Here is a 24,122-nt window from a genome sequence, read left to right as displayed (position 1 = left end):
GTCCTTGTCAGGGTTCTATGTCCTGCACCACTGACAATGGGAAACCATGTCAGAAAATCCTGATAAAATTTCTCGGTCAACACTGGGATCAAACCCGCAACGTCCAGGCTAGTGAGCCAGCGCACACTGTTTATAGGAATGTATGATTATCCAGTGTCATTGATGACTGCCAGTAACACTTATCACGGTTTGCTTGTAAGAGGATACTTGTCGAAACGTCATGCTTTTAGAATAAAACCAGTGATTATTTCCCATATAAATTGTGTTCTTTTTTTATACAAATGAATGAAAATACTTATAATCGCTGATTCCAGAAAACTGCTCAACCGCGCATGGGAAAATTCATCAATGACACAAAGGTGAAAACAGGAGTCTTTCACAGTAGGCTTCACGGAAAAGTGTGTTTTCAGTCTCGATTTGAAGATATCAATTTTGTCAAAAGCTCTAAGCTCCAGTAAGGACCAACAACCATGAACGAGCGGTCTCCAAAGGTACGGGATCCGGATGGTGGCACATACAGGAGACGGCTCTCAGATGACCGGAGCATTGATAACTGTAATAATTGGCATACTTACAAACCACAAGACATGTGATGTTGTTTTTCTAATCCTAATCCTAAAACAAGTATACAATAAGATCGACCTAATAACTTCTGGGCTACCGTTAATCTTTCACAGGCGTCTGCAAGCGCTTTCCTCTCTGCCAGACTCGGCTCTCTGTAATATACATGAAATCAAATTAAATGGGGGTCAATGTTTTCAATAAGACATACAAAATCAGGCGCCGAGTTTACAAAGCTTTCTAAGACTTAAGAATTTACTCAAAATTATTTTAACTAAAATATAAAACTTTTATTGTTTTAATGTATCAAATACATTAACAAGAAACTATGTACAAAGTTTTTTGTTTCTGGATCAAAGATATTTCTGATAAAAGTGATTGAAAGTTGAGTAAACTTTTAACTTAAGTCTGAAAATGTTTTGTGAATCGGGACCAGGTCTTTCACACAATTCTTTGGCCATTTTTCGACAAACATATGGTCATTTTCATTTTCCATGGTTACGTCTGATATACGAGTGAGGCAATTTTTATCTAAACAGCTGGGCTTCCGTCTAAACTTCTTCAATTTCCAACTGCTGAGGGATCTTTCATGAGTACATGAAGAAACCTCAGTTTTTCATATCTTCTGAACAACTCAGAATATTTACCTTGTCAACCCCAATACTTACCTCATCAGTATAACACGAACCCGGATGTCAATATTACCTGCGACAGGTAAATTTCATCGTTAGTAATTTCTGCCGTTCTTCGTGGGTAGTCGTAACTTTCTGTCAATAAACAATCTGTGTCATCATTTTAGTCCTTCTGCTCATAAAAATATAGACTAGAATATGAGCAGACGGCCTAAAATGAGGTCATAGATTGTTTATTGACGGAAAGTTACGACTACCCACGAAAAACAGCAGAAATTACTAATGAAGAAATTTGCCAGTGACAGGTCACACTGACATTCGGGATCGTGTTATACTTATGGAAAGAATATGTTGACATAATTACTTGCATTATTTAAAAAAAGATTTTAAGCTTTTCCAGTGACTTTAATTGATTGAATATTAGCAACTTTTTGCTGTTTATCTTTTAAAGGGACAATACTCTAATTAAGAATTGTTAAAAACTCACATATACATCGGATTCTTCCTTTTATCTTGAGCCATTTTCTCAAAGAAACAGTTGAAATATGTGATTAAATTTAATAGAAAATGATCAAATTCATCTGTACTGAAAGTAGAAGAAAAATAAAATTTTCTGTACCGGTATATTAATTACACCACAGAGAGAGAGAAATGGGGTTTAACGTCCACTCGACACAAACTAGGTCATTTCGGGACTAACATATGGTTTAATTTTATTTCAATAATTCGCTTGCGCGTAGGGGTCTTTAGCAGTGGGAGGAAACAGGAGGACCCGGAGAAAACCCACGAGGTTGGACAGGCAACCCTACTCTTTGTCACGTACAACCGGGGATTCGAAACCACGCCAGTCGACTCAATGACAGACTTTATGATACAGCGCGTGCACGCTAACCATTCAGCCATCCAACCCCCCAAATACACCTCAGTATGAAATGAATTGGGGTTTATATAACATCCAGTCTGATTAAAATACACATCTATATTTCGTTTATTTTTTTTATACTTTCGATGGCATCTACTACATGAAGATCTAACCAGTTGTAGTGGAAGGTTGCATCAGAGGTCATACAAGCATCTTTTGACCCTATGACATCAGACATTTGATTAACCAATCAGAGTTTATGTTTCTAGTGGGTTACCCACTTTAAGTTTTAATATTCTCTATGAATAAACCAGCGGCTGCCAGGCAGGATACGCCCACATTTTCGAGAGATGGATAGAAAACAAGCTAAAACGAAAGTGATTTTTCCTACAATCAAGGGCCATAATTCAGGAAATTACAATTCGATATGCGCAAATATCGAAAGGAACCGAGATCTTTGGGTTATAAACTTACATTTCAAGTTTCAACAAAATCGGATAAAAATTGTGACCTCTATAGGGTCCACAACCTTGATATACCATATTTTTACGCTATTTGAGAACGAATGGCGGCCATTTTGTCTGTCAGTTTTGGGCCAATTTTCACAAAATTCGAACTCAACCGTCCTTAGGGTTTAACAGTGATATAATAATACGTTTTTTTAAATCGGATAAAAAGTATGACCTCTATAGGGTCCACAAGCCAAAAAATGTGTTTTTACGTACAATCAGGGGCCATAATTCAGGAAGTTACGGTCCGATATGCGCGAATATCGAAAAGAACCGAGATCTTTGGGTTATAAACTTACATTTCAAGTTTCAACAAAATCGGATAAAAATATTGACCTCTACAGTGTTCACAAGCCAAAAACGTGATTTTCGTACAATCAGGGGCCATAATCCATGAAGTTACGGTCCGATAGATGCCAATATCGAAAGGAACCGAGATCTTAGGGTGATAAACCTATATTTCAAGTTTCATTGAAATCGGATAAAAATTGTGACCTGTAGACTGTTCACAAACAATTGTGGACGGACGGACGGACAGGGGTGACGACAATATACGTCCACATGAAAATGTGGGCGTATAAAAAGTAAAAGTAGGATATTTACCCATTTAACATATTAAAAGAATCAGGTATTATATCAACCTCTGACATCATACCATGTGCTACCCCTGAAATACAAGCAAAATAATAAAACAGTATTAGAGCTGCTAGTTATATGAAGCTATTGAAGTTTTAATAAGCATAAGCAAAATACAAATTCGTAATGTTTTTATGAGTCAAAGGCATGTTCGGGGTTCATTAAACATACATTATGCAAGAGCTAAAACTGCCTATTGCAGGTCTTTCTTTGTGCCTGAAATGTTATATAAACTATTAATTAGACATTTATTAACATGAAAACACCTTAATCAACTCTCGTTGTCATCTTATGTGTCAGATTTTCTCTGGATTTGAATCCAATTTGCTGCTCAATGCTCATTGATGATTTAATCCAAAAATGGATAATCGAGACTATGTTTTTTATCGTAAAAACTTTAGTTAGTCATTTTCGGACTAACACATGGTTCAATTTTATTTCAATAATCCGTTTGAGCATAGGGGTTTTAGCAGTGGAAGAAAACCGGAGGACCTGGAGAAAACCCATGAGGTTGGATAAATGACCCTAATCCTTGTCACATACAAGCGGGGAATGGAATCATGACACTTGACTCAATGACACACCTTATGATAGAACGCACACACATTAACCATTTGGCCCCCCAAACCCCCGCTAAATAAAATAAAGAAGTTCTTACGTTTAATATCTTCTAACATAACTTTATCATTTTCTACATCTCGTCTGTTGGCTTTGGGAGATTTGGCATTTGTTAACCTAGCTGGACCTCGAACTTTACCACCTCCAAGGTTTCTTGCCCCACTTGACACGACTCTGAAAATAAACATTCTCCAATAAAGTTTGGTAATAATATATACATTTATACCCCTCACTGGTCCATGTTAGTATGCATGCTCAAAACGCTGGAGAAGGCTAGATCGAACACGGTCCTGCGCATTTTATGACGTCATATGTGGATTATGGATAGCATATCATAGTGTATGGAGAGAGAGAGAGAGAGAGAGAGAGAGAGAGAGAGAGAGAGAGAGAGAGAGACGGTTTAACATCTACTTAACACAAATTAGATAATTTTAGACAAACATATGGTTCAATTATTTATTTCAATAATTCACTTGTGGGTATGGGTCTTTAGCAGTGGAAGGAAATCGGAGAAAACTCCTGAGATTGGACAGGGGACCCTACTTGTCACATATAAGTTGGGAATTGAAACCACGCCACTTGACTTTTGACAGACCTTCTGATCCAACGCGCATGCATTAACCATTCGGCCAACCACCCACACACAGTGTATGGTGTATGCCCGCCTTCAGTAACCAAGTCAGTGCAAGTATGACATTAAAGGGTCAATCCCGATAATATTTTGGAGAATAAAACTGCTTAATTTTGTGTTAAAATCCCTTAAAATCCTCTACCTTAGGGCTGAGCAACTAACTCAATATATGTGATACGTTTTCAAACAACTTAAACCCGTCAATCTTCATCTGGAAATGGAAACCAGTGTCCCAAGCTGTATTATATGGTGTCTGGATAAAACCAGACTTTTATTTTATAAAAAATAATGTGTAGGTGAAATTTACCTTTCGTTATCAAGTACAGCACATGGGTCATTCATAGACCTCTAAAGGAATGGTAATCGATTATCAGGTCACCCAACGAAAAAATTTACTCGAAATCTTAAAAGGGTTATGTGTCCGGATAAGCAGTTTTGACGTTCACGTCCAAACGACTCAATATTCTGAGCTGAAATTTTGAGACAAGGTCAATACACCAATCCTCTATATTCTGGCGCTTAAATTTCATACGTACTCTGACTTTTATGTTTGAGACTCAGTTCAAATCGGGATAGTCCCTTTAAATTCATGTCATTTCAGTACTTACCTATCAAGTCTATTTTTATCATGATGACCCTTGTTCTTTCTTCTCTTGTCTTTATTATCTGGGTGCAGACTAAAAACAAATTCACCAACATAATAAAAATGTTAGAAATATAAAACTTGAAAAAAAATTATATTTTTCTTTGTGATTTAACCCTTCATATAAATAATTATTATTTCAAACAATAATGTACTATTTTCTTTTTCTTTGTAATTTAATTCTTCATTTTATTTATAATTTTAAACAATGTAGGCCTACTTCTAATTTTTTTTTCAAATAATTTCTTCTAAATAGGGGAGATATTGTTCCATTTACCACTGCCCCCATGTAACTAGACCTAGAGAATAAATTTGAACAGAATACACAACTAACCTGACGAACTCTAAAGTATTTGTTTCTTCTTTCCAGACCCATTTACCCAATGTCGGTTGTAAATTCTAAATAAACGACAAAATTTTATAAGAAGCATTAGCAGACATGATCCAGCTTGCTGTTGTAATATTCTCAGATTGGTCTAATACTCAGACACATGTCATACAGTAATGCCACCTTTCATAGAAGAGTTCCCTCCCCTTTGTTCTTTATTGGAGTTTTTGGGAGTTATCTCCCATATGTGGAATATTTGGTACTTGGAGAGGTTGAATAAAACATGGTCTATCTCACATGTGGTTTTTAGATTCAATAAATACATTTTAATCCATGCCATCCATTCATGGTGAACCAGAGAACTACCCCCACAGAGCTTATAGAACTTTGGTTACAAGGTCTAATTCCAATATGCCAAGTTGTTACTTTTTTTTTCTTAAACTGTGAGCCAATAATAAGACAAGTCCACGACGAACATATTCGGTCCTAACTCATAGTGTGGTCCATAGCTTCAAATATTTAAGTTAATAGAAACTGCACCTACCTGTCAACCTGTTGCATCTATAATTACATTTATGCGCAAGAGCAAAATTTAGTGACTCACACGTGTATTCAGAGGCCGCAGCAAACATTCGCCCAAAATAGGCATTCACGTGACAATAGTAATAAGCTAACCTATCTACAAGATGACACATTAAAATTTTAATGTGACCAAGGCGGTTAACTCATTTTGTCACTATGAGCGAATATCCTTTATCATTTTTTGAACGATTCAAAACATATTTCCAAATGGTTAGACTTAGATTCTATATCCTCAAAATAAAATCAAATGTGGTCAGACTTCGATTGTTGATGAATGATGTTTTTTTATGTTAAGTCTTCTTTTCATAAATGTTTTAAAAAAAGCCCTTAATATTGTCTGTCATATCTTTCTGCCCATTAACGTCCTATCATAATCATCTTGGAAAGCACCCTGGGAGTAGTGGGAGGATGGATGGTAGCAGCCTACTGATTGGTAATAAAGATGTTATTCAAAGTATGTAAGTTTGTAACTATTTTATGATTAACAAAATGGTGAATCAAGATGAGGAATAGAAATCATCTTTTGCAGCAATGGAACATGAATATTTCTGTAGAAGACAGGGTCAGGGGAATTATAATAATAATAATAGTATCGGTACTAAATAGAATTGGTAGATTTTGAAGAAATGTAAACAAATAACAATATTAACAATCCTAAACAAATTCAAATATAGCAATTATTGAGATTAATTCGACAGATAATGATAAAAGAGACAATTGATCTTCACAAAATCTCATTGATAAAAACTTACCGTATCGGTTGTTGTTGCTAGTTTAGACATTTTTTCTATAAAACGTTGTTAGAAAAAATTATTTAGAATTTTCGTCAGCCATCTTAGCATTTGCCATGGAAACACCAGGGAGGTAACTCAAAATTACATAACTAGAGTTACTTCCCTTATACCATAAAATTATCTCAGCTGGTGTCTTTTTATTTCATGATGAAAAAAATTGTTGCGAGACTAGACAATTACTAGATCTAGATATTTTTCACGCTATTATTGTTTAATCCCCTAGACAAATTCTGTGTCCGTATAGTAAATCAAATCCATCTTGTATTCAAGGGAGGCCCATCAAAAGAGTTTGCCCAACACTTATAAGTGACACTGACACGTTTATATCTGCCAAAGGTTTTAATTCATCATAATTTTTGTGACTGATATTCATTTTAGAAATTCAGTTGGATGAGAAAGTTACAGTTCCTAAGGATTTTACAACGTGATTCCCTTTTAATTTGTTTAATTGCGGAATACAGGTTACAATTCTATGGAATACAATTACTGCTTATTACTGAGAGGTGTCGGGACTCAGCTTATTACGGTGGTACTTTTTACCGCCGACCGTCGTGTAATAACGGCCGACCAAATACTTTTTACCGCCGACCGCAATGTAATGACTTTCGACCGTAATATAATTACCGCCGACAAGTTCGACTGTCGACCATATTTATATATAATAAAATCTATATTTTTATCAAACTTTGTGTATTGAACCAAATCTATTTATTTGTCACTAATAATTTAATTAATTTTATATAGTCGGCGGTAACAAGGAATCATTAAGCATTTGGTCAGCGGTAAAAAGTACCACCCGCTTATCTAGTCATTAATCTACTCCAAACAATTTGCAGAGGTCGTTAAACCCAGAACTGGTTCCATACACTTGGTAATCTCCTTGTTCTTGTGACAATATTATTCACTATCTGATTAAAACACAGATCTTATTTCCTGTCGTTTATTATAGTGAAAATTTCGTTTTACTACACTAGGATCTGGAAGAGTTGTTATATAACCAACATTTTCGTTGATGTGAGGGATAAGCCAATGAATGGGTCTGTAGTGTTGCAGGGAGTTCTTGGCGTTCAATGCACGGAACTGTGGGTATCCTACTAAAAACGTAAGACTGGCTTGTGAAATGAAATGAAATGAAATGAAATGGGGTTTAACGTCCTACTGTTATGCTCCTAAGACTGGCTTGTAAACTGTTTTTCTTTGATTGCTTTGTAGAAACAATCCATGTGCCAATGAAATCATCAAGGGTAGATAATTTGAATCTGTGAATACCCCATGGATGGACCCATGGGTAAGTGGAATAGAGCGGAACGATACCACTGGAGATACAGACAATGGGTCGGTTCTGGATTCATAAAGTACACTCAGACTTGTTAAACTGACATTTCCACAAAAGAGAATTCACAACATAAAAATATTTTTATAGTACATTTATTAAATTATTTAAACGTATGTATGGATGTAAGAAAGGAAGAAATAGTACTTTATAGAATTTAGAAACAGTTTATTTTAGAGATATATAATATTTTACAATATTAATAGACAGGATAGGAGAGTGAATCACAAACTTGGAACAAGCAGTGCAAGTAATAGAATACAGGAAAACATTGCATCAATAGGATTAACGCAAATCTTGATATTATACTAATCTCGGTTAACAAACATGGGATATCAATTAGTATAGTGATAACCGATAGGAGTTACGCACCCATATTGATGAAGTATACGATATTAACTCTTTACGAGATACAAGTCGAACTACAAAGCGTTTATCATCAGTCTTCGAGTGATCATTTCTTTATTCAATTTAGCTAAAAATCGAATTAAATTGAGTGATCATTTCTTTATTCAATTTAGCCAAAAATCGAATTGAATTGAGATATTTTTCTAACATTACATTGAAGACAAACTCCATCATTTTGAGCAATATATATTTGTTAGACTTGATAAACAGGACTTAGACAATGAGATTTTCTAAACATCGATTAGACATGACTTTTAACTACATCTATCGTTACCACATTCACGGCAAGGCGTATATATTTATACATATTAGAAATCTAAATTTAAAAAAAAAAAATATTTAAATTAAATTAATTAATTAATCTCCTGTCATATAAGCATATCATATCATATACACACAGTGAATCACATACGTGAAGTTTACAATATTCTATGTAAAATTTTCATCAGTTGTTAGTTTAAAAAGCAAGTCAAATAATTTCTAAACATTTACAGGATATAGTCTCTAATTATAAACTTTGTTTATACAATTAATATAGCTCCACTAATTAATGTACAATTTAGGAGATCGGTCTAGTAATCTTTTTTAAAAAATCCATTTTTATATTTTCTTGCAAATGAGTGTCTTATTAATTTCTAAGCAATCTTTATTTCATCTTGGAAGAATTGTAAAAAAAAAATTGAAATAAACTCATTTTTTTCATGCGAACTTAATCATTTAATATGACGATAAATGCACCGAATATAAAAAAAGGGTGTTAACTCTAGGAATAGTAATAATACATGGCATCGAACTAAATATTGCATTGATATTACGTAAAGCTAATATTAACTGAACTGAACTGAATAATAATTATATCACAAATAGTCTCACCCCACACAGCCATAAATTTAAAATAAGAAAATCAACTTCCTATGAAGTCAGTTCCGTTCCGTCCCTGTTTAACAGGAACACATCTAATCAAGTCCAAACTTTTATATTTATAAAAGAACTAAAAGGACCACAAACAAAATCGAAGAATTTTGAGAAAAAAAACCCAAAACAATATGTAAGAGTATATTCTTCAGTCACTGAGATCAGAAACAAAAAACAATTCTCAACCACTATGGAAGTTCTAATTTAAGATTTTAATAACGAAATAACTAAACTGCAACCGAAATCTTAAAACACACTGAATGAATAATGAGAATGCAGCAAAATGCAATACATATACATACGAATTACAGATGATGTTTAATACATAATACTCAATTTAATAGTTAAAAAGCATCAAATCTTATAAATTCAAATTAAATGTCCAGACATTTTATAACATTTTTTTTTTCTCATCAACTACCGGCCACACAACACTTTAACTTTTTTTCCAACAATTTCAAAGTTTATTTTTTTGCCTCTATCGTTAAATAATTAATATTCAAAGCTTTCTTTCATATCCAGTCTCATCAATACAACCATATTCAAGTTTTACGTAGGTGGGAGATTCGCTGATATACCAAACTATGCGATAAAATAAAAAAAACTTTCCTTTTTTTTTTATCAAATAAAGGTGGCAATAAGGCAAACAGCAAATTAGTCCTATTTATTATATATATATATTTTTTTTTTGTATAAAGTTTTATTGAAGACTGTTGTGCTGACGACACATGAAGCATTGTGTGACATCTCGAGTTTTACGTTTTCTAGAACTTGTTTTTCTACTTCTCACTGAGTCTTTGCTTTCTTCTTCAAAAAGGGTACCTTAGCCTGAACTCTGAAATACACAAATAATTACATGATTTAAATTTTCTCAGACAATATGGTGCCAAATCTATTTGTTAAGGCCAGCTAAATTTTTGTCAAGGTCGTTGAGATGTAAATGAGGTTAGGGCACGTGATTGTTGGTGAGATTGTGGGTTAGGGTAAGCATTAGAGCTAGGGTTAGGGTTGGGATTAGTGCTAGCCCTGTTTACATCTCGTAACTTGGCCTTATCATTTAGCACTAACCCCAAAATGGCGTTGATTGTACTGAAGGGACAATACGCTAATATTACGCAAATATGTATATTTCTAAAGCCACTGATCAATGAGGGATTTTGAATCATTTCAGGGAAACATATTGAATAATTTTATGTTAATAATCTGCATGCACGTATGGGTCTTTATTTCATTAATTTACTTGTGCATAGGGGTGTTTAGCAGTGGGGATGAAACCGGAGGACCCTTAGAAAGAGCGCGCTCTTAAGACAATTCGTCCCTGGGGACGAATTGTCCGGGAATGAGTCGTCAGGAGACAAGTTGTCCACGGCTGAATTGTCCCGTATCCATTAGAAAGACCATGAAGTTGACCCGACGATGCCACTCCTGGTCATGCCGAGACACCAAGATAGACCTTATGATCTAAAGTGCATGTGTGTTAAACCACTTGACCACTATAATATAAAGGTGTACTTACTGTGACAAGACTTTATTAATCTCTGTGGTAGCCAAACCCACATAATTATCAATCTGAACCTGTAATAAACATAGAGAAATAATTACAGTTAGCTCCCCTTGACAGACAGTAAGAGAGAGATAGAGAGAGAGAGAGAGGGGGGGGTAACCTCCACTCACACAAACCAGGTCATTTCAGGACTAACATCAATCTGTTTCACAGAGAATTACGAGTCTCGTATAATATCTCTGTCATAGATGACTGCCTTAACACGTGCTGTCACAGCATGCGGTGTGAATCATTGGCTGAATGGCGCGTGCATTGTTTACATAAGACAGAACTGCTTCGAAGAGAATGCTGCATTTTAGTCATTTTAATACCCATTTACACTAAATCGGAAATAATTTTTACCTACAAATACGTCAAACGCCTTTATTTTTCCAATATATACAAAAAAATGTTTTAGAATTTAATTTGTCGCAGGAAAAAAGTTAATATTTCTAGCTCATTAAGCCGCATCAATGTCATCCTTATCAGTGATTGTCGCGGCCAAGCAAATATTCACTGCGGATCAGTGTGGACTAACATATGATTCAATTTTATTTCAATAATTTGCTTTAGTATAGGGACCTTTAGCAGTGGGAGGAAACAGGACCCAGAGAAAACCCATGAAGTTGAACAGGCGACCCTACTCCTTATCATGTACAACCGGGGAATCGAAACCATGCCACTTGACTCAATGACAGACCTTATGATCAAAAATCCTTAAGTACATTGACAGCCGACATTGGGGCCTCCCCGTTAGTGAGTGAACCTCTTACTGACCCACCCATCACAACGTCCATATCTTAAATAAATCAGACTTATATCTATAACAAGTAAATATTTATGTAGTAGATAGCAACAATTTCCAGGCTGTTATTGAAAACAAAAATCCGAAGGACATAGTACAAATATCAACCATGGAAATAAAATTAGAAATCTATGAGTGGTGAGTAGCCGTCTCAGATTTCACTCATGAAGCGACTAGTTTCGTTCATTTCGAACTCATCAGGCTAAAATGAAATTGTGCGAATGTTCCCTTTATATAGTCGTCGGGACCAGAGCACAAAAAGGATCTCAGATGGACCCGCGCAGTGCTGTATCACCGGAGCAACTGCTTCCGTTTAATGGTGAACAGAGAGGCTAAAGAATTGCCGTTATAAAACGCTTATTTGCATAGACTCTAAGGCTACCAACCCATTTGACTGTGTCGTTTAAAATAATATAAACAAGTGGGAATTATTTAGATAACCGGACTGGGTTGATGAATTGTGTGATATGTACTAAGTTTTTCTAGTATTAGAATAGATAGCATAATTTGGAACTCACAAGACATGCATGTTTAGTCTACAATCAAACTTGCTATTTGGCAATTGTAATGTCGTGTTATATTATCATGACGTGATAAAAATACCTAGTTGTCTTCACTTAGTTTTGGAATTGTCATTTTGGAATTACACATCGACACAAACTACAAAGATTATGGTCAAGTAATCTAGCACTGTTTAAATTGTGCACGTGAAATTCAAATCATGTGGTTATTGGAGGTTAAATTTACCTCAAGAACAATCCCGTAATGACTTTACAGAAGGTTGATACGCGGAACAAACAACTGAGAACATCAAGAAACGTCTAATGGCTTTAAAGAAGGTTGATTAGTTCCCTTAAACAGTTGCTATAGAAGATATAAATTCTTACCTTGTGTTTCTCATAGATCTTAGGTAAAGTGAAAACTGCTTCAACAGCTGAAAAATAAAACACAATTTGTACAAAATATATTACAAATCCTAATCACATATCGTAAAAGTTACTTAAGTTGAGTTTCTGAAAGATACACTTACTACCATAGCCATTTATATGTATTGTTTAATGATCGAGAGCGAGACATTAAAGTAGTCAAGTCTCTAACTCAATAACATCAAAAATCTTCCGACATTGAAAACACGAATTATTTGTCAATTTATATCAACATTGATGTTGTGATCTTACAGGGAAAAGATGGGCTTCTGATATCCAATATTCAAGACAAATTAAATATTGTACCATAATGTGTTTCAGTGCCATTTGGAACAAGGGACTCAAAGAATGCAGCTAGACATATTCCACAAGTCATGTCAAATGGTGACGCTATATTCTTATCTGGAGAGCATGCGCAATAAATATCATCGGTGTAGACCGGAATAACCAGACGCTAAAGATTGCCATTCAATTAAGAATAAGACTTATGGCGTATTTCGCAGAACATAACTGATTAGAAATTGCAGTAAAAACAGAAACGGTTGAATGTAAATCAGTTTATATACATTCACATTACATTATTATATGCGTTGCGACCCATTTGTGTCTATTTCCAGGTCCCAAATATTAGCGATTTAGCTCCTTTAAGTAATATATTGTAACAAACAAGAGGGCCGTGAGGCCCGAGTGTTTTTACAATATATTTTGCAATGTCTTAAGCTTGAGACCATTAAACAACTTAAAATACAGACACTTGCACATGCTTTGCAATGAAATATGTTACTCTGGTTCAAAATTTTAACTAGTCACACTTGGCACGTATGATTATTTGAAATAATGGTACGCCAACATCAAAGGATGACGTCACATTTGTTTTTGAAGTGTAAATATTGTTAGGAAGGATGTGGGGGGCTGAAAAGTAGAACTCGTGGACTGACTAAACATGTTTCACCAGAAAAAGAGTGAAATGGGGTTTAATGTCCACTCGACATAAACTAGGTCAATTCGAGACCTATATATGGTTTAATTTTATTTCAATAATTCGCTTGCGCATAGGGGTCTTTTAGCAGTAGAAGGGAACCGGAGGACCCGGAGAAAACCCATGAGGTTGGACAGGAGTTTAACTTCCTACTTTTCTACCCCGACTGGGCTAATGAGACGGGCATACGCCATACAGTCTGCCACGAAGGAAATTTTGCCCGGACAGCCGAACTATGGCCTATTATATCGAATCCCAACTGCCAAGGGATCATTTACGTGCAGGCACAATGTGTACACGGGACCTCGGTTTTTCGTCCCATCTGAATGACTAGACAGTTGAAATGAAAAGGGGTTACGCGTCCTACTATTCTGCCCTGACTGGGTTAATGAAGCCAGAGAGATAAAATGGGATTTAGCGTCCTACTGCCCTGACTGGGTTAATGAAGCCAGAGAAATGAAAGGGGGTTTAGCGTCCTACTGCACTGACTGGGTTAATGAAGCCAGAGAGATGAAAGGGGGTTTAGTGTCCTACTGCCCTGACTGGGTTAATGAAGCCAGAGAGATGAAAGGGGGTTTAGCATCCTACTGCCCTGACTGGGTTAATGAAGGTAATTGTTATGTTAATATTCTTACCTAGAATAATTAATGTCATGCCATTAAACCATGATCCAATATATGTCAACAACCACAGAAGTATTCCAAACTATAATAGAGAAAAAACAGTCAATCATTAAACATACATTATACAAGAGCTTCATCTACCTATCAGGTCTTTCTTTAGGCCTGAAATATTATCTAAATTATTAATAATACATTAAACATACATTATGCAAGAGCAAAATCTGATTATTGCAAGTCTTAATTTAGGCTTCAGATGTTATAGAAATTATAAATTAGATCTTTATTTAAACAACAAGCCCAAAATCAACTCTGTAGACCCACGGATGGCTCGGCTACAGCTCGGATTTAAATAGAATTTCACTTATCAATTAATTGAAATATGGCGCATCCTGATGAGAATACGTCAGTTAGATCGGGGCTAAATGATAGAGGGTACTTAGCGAGGCCGCTGTAGAGCGTTTCCGCATGCCATTGAAAACTTTACTTGATAATCGAGATATGTAGGTGGAGTTAACGCCTGTCAATCAAACGATCGGCAAAGGTGAAGGTACATTTCACTACCATTTATAGTCAAATATTACAACGATGATAACTATGTTCAGAATAAAGTAATTTGACTGAAATTTTCAATATATTCTTCTTTCATCATCTTCTTTTGAACTGTTATAGCAAGAATGGCCAATTCTCTATAAAAACCTCCCATAATGTATCTTTAATTAACTTATCCAGGCCATAATCAACTCTCGATGTCATCACCAGCCTGTGATATTTACTGGATTTGGATCCGATCTGCTGCTCAATGCTCAATGGATATTCGAGACTATGGGGTTTTTTTTTATCGTACCGACTTTAGTAATGATGATCGAGGCTAGGTCGAAAATTCAATCGCTAAGTTCTCGGTTCAGAGTGGATCAATTCAACTGAAATTTTCAGCAAATTCCCTTTACATTATCTAGTTTTTAACTATTATAGTGAGAATGCCAGCTCTTTATCTAATCTCCCATAATGTATGTTTAAAATAATATGTTCCATATAATAGAGAGGTTTCACAACTTTACACTAACATTTAGATGGTTAAACGTCAACAGTTTTTATGACGTATGAAGTTTCATCAAAACTGGATAAGAATTGTGACCTGTAGAATGTACACAAACAAATTGTGGACGGACAGGGGCAACAATATACGTCCACATGAAAATGTGGGTTGTATAAAAATTGAATCTGCAGCATAATTGATTTTTAACGTACCTTGATGCTGTCGACTAAATCTTCAATAAGAAACAATCGTCTAACTTCCTTGGCTGTACAGTTCACATGACGTAAGACATTTTCTACAGCAGGCTTCACCTTATCTTCTGGTAGTTCCAAATCTGCCTCTAGATATTGTCTGTAATATATAAAATTTTATTTAAGTTAGTAATGCAATTCATTTAATTAATCTTATAGATTCATTAATTACTTCTTGTTGGTGTCCCTATGTTTGTCTTGGTTTCATAAATATGCCTGTAGATATTGTCTGTAATTTAAGTTAGTAATGCAATTCATTTAATTGATCTTATAGATTCATTAATCTGTTGTTGTTGGTGTCCCTATGTTTGTCTTAATTTCAAAAATCTTTGTTTCGTTTCACATTGAACATGTACATGCACCTTGGTTTTTTCTTCAATCCCTAATCCTAAATGCTTGTCCTTATCAGGCCTTCTGTCCTGCTAGGACCTACAAAAAAGAATGTGGGGGTGGGGTGGGGAGAGAGAATCGGGCTTGAAAATCTTGAACTTTCTCAACTAACATGAGAGAATCGATCCCGTGCCTCCTTGTTAATGAGCTTGCACACAATCTGTATATATGTTATTTTTTTTAATTTATCTATTTATCCTGCTGGCTGGTTTATTCCACGATCTTTATAGACGACACAAGCTATATCTCTGAGATCTATTTATTCTGCTGGCTGGTTTATTCCACGATCTTTATACATTGTTATATATTGACGTTTATTTGTATAAACGTGAGTTTAGGTCAACCAGACATTGTATATATTCGTACCGTGGAGGGATGGTAAATATTCAAGTATGTATGGTAAAAATCAATGGACTGTCTACCAGAATGATCTAAGAATCAGTCAGCTTGCTCTCTCAGTACAAAACAAATCAATTAATGGCATAATAAAATACAAGGTTGTGTAGTTGTGATCTAGTCTACCTACAGGGCTGTAGATATAGAATCTATCTACAGGGCTGTTTGTTATATATAATATAATACAAGGCTGTGTAGTTGTGATCTAGACTCTATCTACAGGGCTGTTTGTTATAGATATAATACAAGGCTGTGTAGTTGTGATATAGACTCTATCTACAGGGCTGTATATAACAGTTTTATCTTAAATCAACAACATAAATACATGTAGTTAATATTGAAATAATGTGCAACAACCTTGTTTTAATGGCAAGAACTATACAAATATATAGAAATAAAATCGAAGTGTGTAATTGTATGTTCACTCATCACACTTTATCGCCTCGATCAATCATTTCCATTTTATAATTTTATTGATTAGTAATTATTAGAGAGAGAAGTCAATTCGGGACCAACACATGGTTTAATTTTATTTCAATAATTCGCTTGCGTGTAGGGGTCTTATTAGCAGTGGGAGGAAATTGGAGAACCCAGAGAAAACCCACGAGGTTGGACAGGCGACTCTACTCCTTGTCACGTACAGCTGACTCAATGATAGGCCTTATGATACAGCGTGTACGTGCTAACCATTCGGCCATCTCCCCCTCTTAAATCAAACACTGATTGATCCACACGTGGGCGGGCCTAACGAGACCAGTTACGTGGGCGGGCATAACGAGACCAGTTACGTGGGCGGGCATAACGAGAACAGTTCCGCGGGCGGGCATAAAGAGACTAATTCTACAATCTACTTACTTAAAAGGATGACCTTCACTGCTCTTTTGCACTACGCCCATAATGTTTTTGTAGACTCTGAAACTGAGCGTGACTGTGAGAACTGCTAGTGACAGGTAGGCCACCACACTTAATACGGAGAAGAAGGCAAGAGAAAGAAGTAAGAACATCATACTGCCAAATACGACACTAGTCTTACGAACATCTCGCCAATAGATCAGGTCCAAAACTAAAAATAAATTAAATACAACATTAAATATGGAATATCAATTACAAGGGAAGACAACATTGGTTGTTTATTAAAGAGACATCAGTCAAGAGCTAAATCTGCCTATTGCAGGTCTTTCTTTAGGCCTTAAATTTGAAATGTTATATAGATTATTAATTAGACCATTATAAGACCATAATCAACTCTCGATGCCATCTTGTATGTCCGATTTTAAGTAGATTAGAACGATTCAACCATTTAATGATTTAATTCAGAAATGGAGAAGCACGGCTAAGCCTAGAATAACCAGTCCTGTGGTAACGATAACAATCAATGCACACTTCACGTCAAAACTAGTGTTATCTTAAAAATACTACTGGCACCTGGTCAAAAAAAAAATGTATTGGGGGACCTGATGATCTCCCAACACTAAAATTTGTGAAATTTTTTCCTGAGATGAAATGGCAAACATCTTACTAGGCTACTGAAGACGGAGATATGCCATGCCGTGTGATATAAGGGACTAGACATACGGGTGTCCTTGTTCGGTCCTTTGTCCTACACCCCTGACAAAAGGCGCTGGGTATTAGTACAGAGATCTATCATACAATTATGCATAAAAAGAAGCCCGGATTTCATATTGCCACCATGCACTGATACTCAATACCAACTCAGGGCTGTCTTTTTACATGATTAAACTACAGTATTTACTAGGTTCCCTGTGATATATAAATATCATACTGTATTTACTAGGTTCCCTGTGATATATAAATATCATATTTACTAGGTTCCCCTGGTGGTATATAAATATCATATTTACTAGGTCCCCTGTTGTATATAAATATCATATTTACTAGGTTCCCCTGTTGTATATAAATATCATATTTACTAGGTTCCCTGTGATATATAAATATCATATTTACTAGGTTCCCTGTGATATATAAATATCATATTTACTAGGTTCCCTGTGATATATAAATATCATATTTACTAGGTTTCCCTGGTGGTATATAAATATCATATTTACTAGGTTCGTCTGTGATATATAAATATCACAGACTAGGTTTCCCTGTGATATATAGATATCATATTTACTAGGTTCCCCTGTTGTATATAAATATCATATTTACTAGGTTACCCTGTGATATATAAATAACATATTTACTAGGTTTCCCTGTGATATATATATATCATATTTACTAGGGTCCCCTGGTGGTAGAGAGAGAGAGAAATGGGGTTTAACGTCCACTCGACACAAACTAGGTCATTTTGGGACTAACATATGGTTTTTTATTTTTATTTCAATAATTCGTTTGCGCATAGGGGTCTTTAGCAGTGGGAGGAAACCGGAGGACCCGGAGAAAACCCACAAGTTGGACAGGCGAACCTACTCCTTGTCACGTAAAACCAGGGATTCGAAACCACGCCAGTAGACTCAATGACAGACTTTATGATACAGCGCGCGCACGCTAACCATTCAGCCATCCAACCCCCCTCCCCTGGTGGTATATAGATATTATATTTACTATGGTCTTTACTGGGTTCCCCTGTGATATATAAATAACATATTTACTAGGTTCCCCTATGGTATATAAATAACATATTTAACTCATTGTGTCTAGCGTAAAATGAATATACACTAACAGTAATAATATAAGCCTATAGCGTTAGTTGTTTTATACCCTGAATAAAATGATGATAAATATAATGAATATATGAATATTATACCCTGAGTAAAATGATGATGAATATAATGAATACATGAATATTATCCTGTAACTAATAATGGTAGATAAAGGCCATTACTGAAATTAATAACCCAAATCTCAATCATTCAAATGATCTTAATTTAGGGTAGTAGGGCCGAATAGAAAAATTTTCCTGTGGTAGACAAATGAAACACAAGGATATAAAAAATATCACCAGAATTCCAATATTTTTCAATATTTATTTTAACACCTACCACATTGGAACAGGCTAGGGGGGCCCACCGGTTCCTTCGGGGCAGCGGGGGTAGTCCTATCAGCCTTCTTCCTGTTTCCCATATCTTCACGTGTCTATCAGTTCAGTAAGTTGTGGAAGAGAGATAAGGTGTACTGCAGGTAAAACTGGGACAACCTGTGGTGACGTATACTATATATAGATTGTACAGGTAAATCTTGTTACTATAGTAAACGACGACAGGTAGAGAGAGTATTTACAGAACAGATGGATTTACACCACGTTTTTCCCTCCACAATTCAAATACTGGCCACTTTATTTATACAATTAGGTCAGCCATATAAAAGTTTTACTCTCCAGTTATTCATGAGTTATTACAATATCTATTTTCGGCTTTATATATCAGTATTTCCCATTCATACTATAAATATTGAAGACATTTAAAGGGACTATCCCAATTAGAACAGAGTAAAAGTCTGAGTATGTATGAAATTTAAGCGTCAAAATATAGAGGAATGGTGTATGGACCTTATCTCAAAATTTCAGCTCAAAACTGCTTATCTGGATACGTAACCCTTTTAAGATTTTGGGTCAATTTTTTCATTGGGTGACCTGATAATTGATCCCCGTTCCTTTTAGATGTCTTCACAGTAAATGACCCATCTGCTGTACTTGATAGCGAAAGGTAAATTTCACCTACACATTATTTTTATAAAACAAAAGTCTGGTTTTATCCAGACACCACATAATACAGCTTGGGACACCGCGCTCCATTTCCAGATGAAGACTGACAGGTTTAAGTTGTTTGAAAACATATCACATATATTGAGTTAGTTGCTCAGCCCTACGGTAGAGGATTTTTAAGCGATTTTAACACAAAATTAAGCAGTTTTATTCTCCAATAATATCAGGACTGGCCCATTAAAGTAAGTTTTATTAATCTACATGTATATGGAAGACCATAAAACACCGAAAATGAAACATAAAGTCAATTTTTTGTTTAAAATGTTGATTTTGTGCATGAAATGTTGACATAAGAATGTAGAAACAAGAATCATTAGTTTAGAATGTTGCATTCATGTCTAAAATATTCAAACTTGAATGTAGAAATAAGAATCATGAATATTGTCCCATTTGGTCTTCCATAAATCTATGCTTCTATTACCGTTTTATGAACTACGCCTTTGATAAACAGTAAAGACAATGGACTCGCGATCAGAATGGGTTTGATTCTGGGCATGGTCCAAAAGAAATATCATTAAAGCCAGCATGGACTCCAGAATCGATGGAAAACTGCTATCTAGGCAAAATTCTCCTGCCTTTCTTTTTCTCAAAATGACCAAAGTATTGTGTAAAGACAAACAACATTTTTTTCTTGACATATTTGATTTATAGTGAATATTTTTCCGATTAAAAAACCAGAAACAGATTGATATTACTTATAAATACTATAAAACGTCTAATGATAAATCATTTTCATTAATTCCATGTTACAATTTTTTTTCGTTTCAGATAAAAGAGTTTTGTCATAATTCATCATACATAACTTACAGATACAACCATAACATGTACATGACATTTTAATACTCAGTTATTTTGTAAATCATGATGACCTAACAGTAGGCCAAACCAGTTTAATTTTAAGTTATTCATGGTCTTGATAGAGAGAGAAAAAGAAATGGGGTTTAAAGTCCACTCGACACAAACTAGGTCATTTCGGGACTAACATATGGTTTAATTTTATTTCAATAATTCGCTTGCACATAGGGGGCTTTAGCAGTGGGAGGAAACCAGAGGACCCGGAGAAAACCCACAAGGCTGGACAGGCGACCCTACTCCTTGTCACGAACAACTGGGGAATCGAAACAACGCCAGTTGACTCAATGACAGACTTTATGATACAGTGCGCATGTGCTAACCATTCAGCCCCTACTCCCTTTTAAGATGTAATCGTTAAATTTTATTATCACAATTAATGATTAACCTACCTTTCCCGGAGGGTTTAATGTTCACTCGACACAAACTAGGTCATTTCGGGACTAACATATGGTTTAATTTTATTTCAATAATTCGCTTGCACATAGGGGGCTTTAGCAGTGGGAGGAAACCAGAGGACCCGGAGAAAACCCACAAGGCTGGACAGGCGACCCTACTCCTTGTCACGAACAACCGGGGATTCGAAACCACGACAGTTGACTCAATGACAAGCCTTATGATACAGCATGCACGTGCTAACCATTCGGCCACCCAACCCCCCGTCTTGATAGGTAAATAGCCACTCAAAACAACATGAAAGATGTTTTATTTAAAATTTCAAAACTCACAAATTAAAAAAAGGCTTTTGAACAGCACAACCAAGTACTTTTGGATTTTAAATAAGATTTTGACTCAAAGAAATAAAGTGGGGTTGGATGGCCGAATGGTTAGCGTGTGCGCACTGTATCATAAGGTCTGTCATTGAGTCATCTGGCATGGTTTCGATTTCCTGGTTGTATGTGACAAGGAGAAGGGTCGCCAATCCAACCTCGTGGGTTTTCTCTGGGCCAGCTCAATTTTTCGTCATAGGTTATGAGATGTAAACAGGGCTAGTGCCAATTCCAACCCTAACCCTGGAACTAACCCCAACGCTTCCCCTAACCCTAACCTACAATCTCGCATACAATCACGTGCCCTAACCTTATTTACATCTCAGCGACCTTGAAAAAAATTGAGCTGGCCTTAACAAATAGATTTAGCCATTTGTCTGTCTCTCAGTAACAAATCCAGTGAGACAAGTACTGTCGTCACTGTCAGTAACCATTGAAAACATGTTTTATCAGTTAATGTGATCAAACTGGTGAGAAGACAGGTAAAAACATGGTACACGATGGTAACATATGTTCTAACACTACAGTGTTAACATCTAACACACAGTACATCTAGGTGTTATAGTCGGCTTGAATTAGTGTTATTAAACGGACATTGCCAAGTACCTTATTAGTTCTATAGTACCTCTATATTAATTACACCACAGAGAGTGAGAAATGGGGTTTAACGTCCACTCGACACAAACTAGGTCATTTCGGGACTAACATATGGTTTAATTTTATTTCAATAATTCGCTTGCGCGTAGGGGTCTTTAGCAGTGGGAGGAAACAGGAGGACCCGGAGAAAACCCACGAGGTTGGACAGGCGACCCTACTCCTTGTCACGTACAACTGGGGATTCGAAACCAATCCAGTCGACTCAATGACAGACTTTATGATACAGCACGCGCACGCTAACCATTCAGACATCCAACCCCCCAAATACACCTCAGTATGAAATGAATTGGGGTTTATATTACATCCAGTCTGATTAAAATACACATCTATATTTCGTTTATTTTTTTTATACTTTCTATGGCATCTACTACATGAAGATCTAACCAGTTGTAATGGAAGGTTGCATCAGAGGTCATACAAGCATCTTTTGACCCTATGACATCAGACATTTGATTAACCAATCAGAGTTTATGTTTCTAGTGGGTTACCCACTTTAAGTTTTAATATTCTCTATGAATAAACCAGCGGCTGCCAGGCAGGATACGCCCACATTTTCGAGAGATGGATAGAAAACAAGCTAAAACAAAAGTGATTTTTCCTACAATCAAGGGCCATAATTCAGGAAATTACAATTCGATATGCGCAAATATCGAAAGGAACCGAGATCTTTGGGTTATAAACTTACATTTCAAGTTTCAACAAAATCGGATAAAAATTGTGACCTCTATAGGGTCCACAACCTTGATATACCATATTTTTACGCTATTTGAGAACGAATGGCGGCCATTTTGTCTGTCAGTTTTGGGCCGATTTTCACGAAATTCGAACTCAACCGTCCTTAGGGTTTAATATACGTGATATAATAATACGTTTTTTTAAATCGGATAAAAAGTATGACCTCTATAGGGTCCACAAGCCAAAAAATGTGTTTTTACGTACAATCAGGGGCCATAATTCAGGAAGTTACGGTCCGATATGCGCGAATATAGAAAGGAACCGAGATCTTTGGGTTATAAACTTACATTTCAAGTTTCAACAAAATCGGATAAAAATTGTGACCTCTACAGTGTTCACAAGCCAAAAACGTGATTTTCGTACAATCAGGGGCCATAATCCATGAAGTCACGGTTCGATAGATGCCAATATCGAAAGGAACCGAGATCTTAGGGTGATACACCTATATTTCAAGTTTCATTGAAATCGGATAAAAATTGTGACCTGTAGACTGTTCACAAACAATTGTGGACGGACGGACAGACAGGGGCGACGACAATATACGTCCACATGAAAATGTGGGCGTATAAAAAGTAAAAGTAGGATATTTACCCATTTAACATATTAAAAGAATCAGGTATTATATCAACCTCTGACATCATACCATGTGCTACCCCTGAAATACAAGCAAAATAATAAAACAGTATTAGAGCTGCTAGTTATATGAAGCTATTGAAGTTTTAATAAGCATAAGGAAAATACAAATTCGTAATGTTTTTATGAGTCAAAGGCATGTTCGGGGTTCATTCAACATACATTATGCAAGAGCTAAAACTGCCTATTGCAGGTCTTTCTTTGTGCCTGAAATGTTATATAAACTATTATTAGACATTTATTAACATGAAAACACCTTAATCAACTCTCGTTGTCATCTTATGTGTCAGATTTTCTCTGGATTTGAATCCAATTTGCTGCTCAATGATGATTTAATCCAAAAATGG

At 35.7% G+C, this 24,122-nt stretch overlaps 2 protein-coding genes across 3 annotated transcripts in view; both read right to left on the bottom strand.

The window, feature by feature from the left end:
• Positions 1 to 6,853, bottom strand: part of LOC126821635 (protein phosphatase 1 regulatory subunit 36) — a 30,286-nt gene extending 23,433 nt beyond the window's left edge. Inside the window, exons 1-7 of the mRNA XM_056100890.1 lie at positions 6,755 to 6,853; positions 5,427 to 5,491; positions 5,058 to 5,126; positions 3,859 to 3,992; positions 3,168 to 3,231; positions 1,681 to 1,779; positions 576 to 716 (exon numbers count right to left, since the gene is read on the bottom strand). Of these exons, the coding sequence (XP_055956865.1) occupies positions 576 to 716; positions 1,681 to 1,779; positions 3,168 to 3,231; positions 3,859 to 3,992; positions 5,058 to 5,126; positions 5,427 to 5,491; positions 6,755 to 6,784 (602 nt within the window). The 5' untranslated portion in view covers positions 6,785 to 6,853. The remainder of the gene's footprint in view (positions 1 to 575; positions 717 to 1,680; positions 1,780 to 3,167; positions 3,232 to 3,858; positions 3,993 to 5,057; positions 5,127 to 5,426; positions 5,492 to 6,754) is intronic.
• A 1,355-nt stretch (positions 6,854 to 8,208) lies between these two features.
• LOC126822152 (reticulon-1-A-like) lies at positions 8,209 to 23,752 on the bottom strand. Of its 2 annotated transcripts, none has more exons than XM_056101368.1 (7): positions 23,734 to 23,752; positions 17,257 to 17,464; positions 15,577 to 15,715; positions 14,341 to 14,410; positions 12,688 to 12,734; positions 10,969 to 11,027; positions 8,209 to 10,287 (listed from the first exon to the last, which is right to left on the bottom strand). In XM_056101368.1, the coding sequence occupies exons 1-7, from the start codon at positions 23,735 to 23,737 to the stop codon at positions 10,239 to 10,241; spliced, it is 576 nt and encodes a 191-aa protein (XP_055957343.1). In that variant the 5' UTR covers positions 23,738 to 23,752; the 3' UTR covers positions 8,209 to 10,238. The 2 variants fall into 2 exon arrangements, with proteins under 2 accessions (XP_055957343.1, XP_055957342.1); XM_056101367.1 differs by lacking the exon at positions 23,734 to 23,752 and adding an exon at positions 19,407 to 19,622.
• Positions 23,753 to 24,122: the final 370 nt, after the last annotated feature.

Source organism: Patella vulgata, chromosome 5, assembly GCF_932274485.2.
Source record: "Patella vulgata chromosome 5, xgPatVulg1.2, whole genome shotgun sequence".
NCBI lineage: Eukaryota > Metazoa > Mollusca > Gastropoda > Patellidae > Patella > Patella vulgata.
This window is presented reverse-complemented; position numbering and strand designations above follow the sequence as displayed.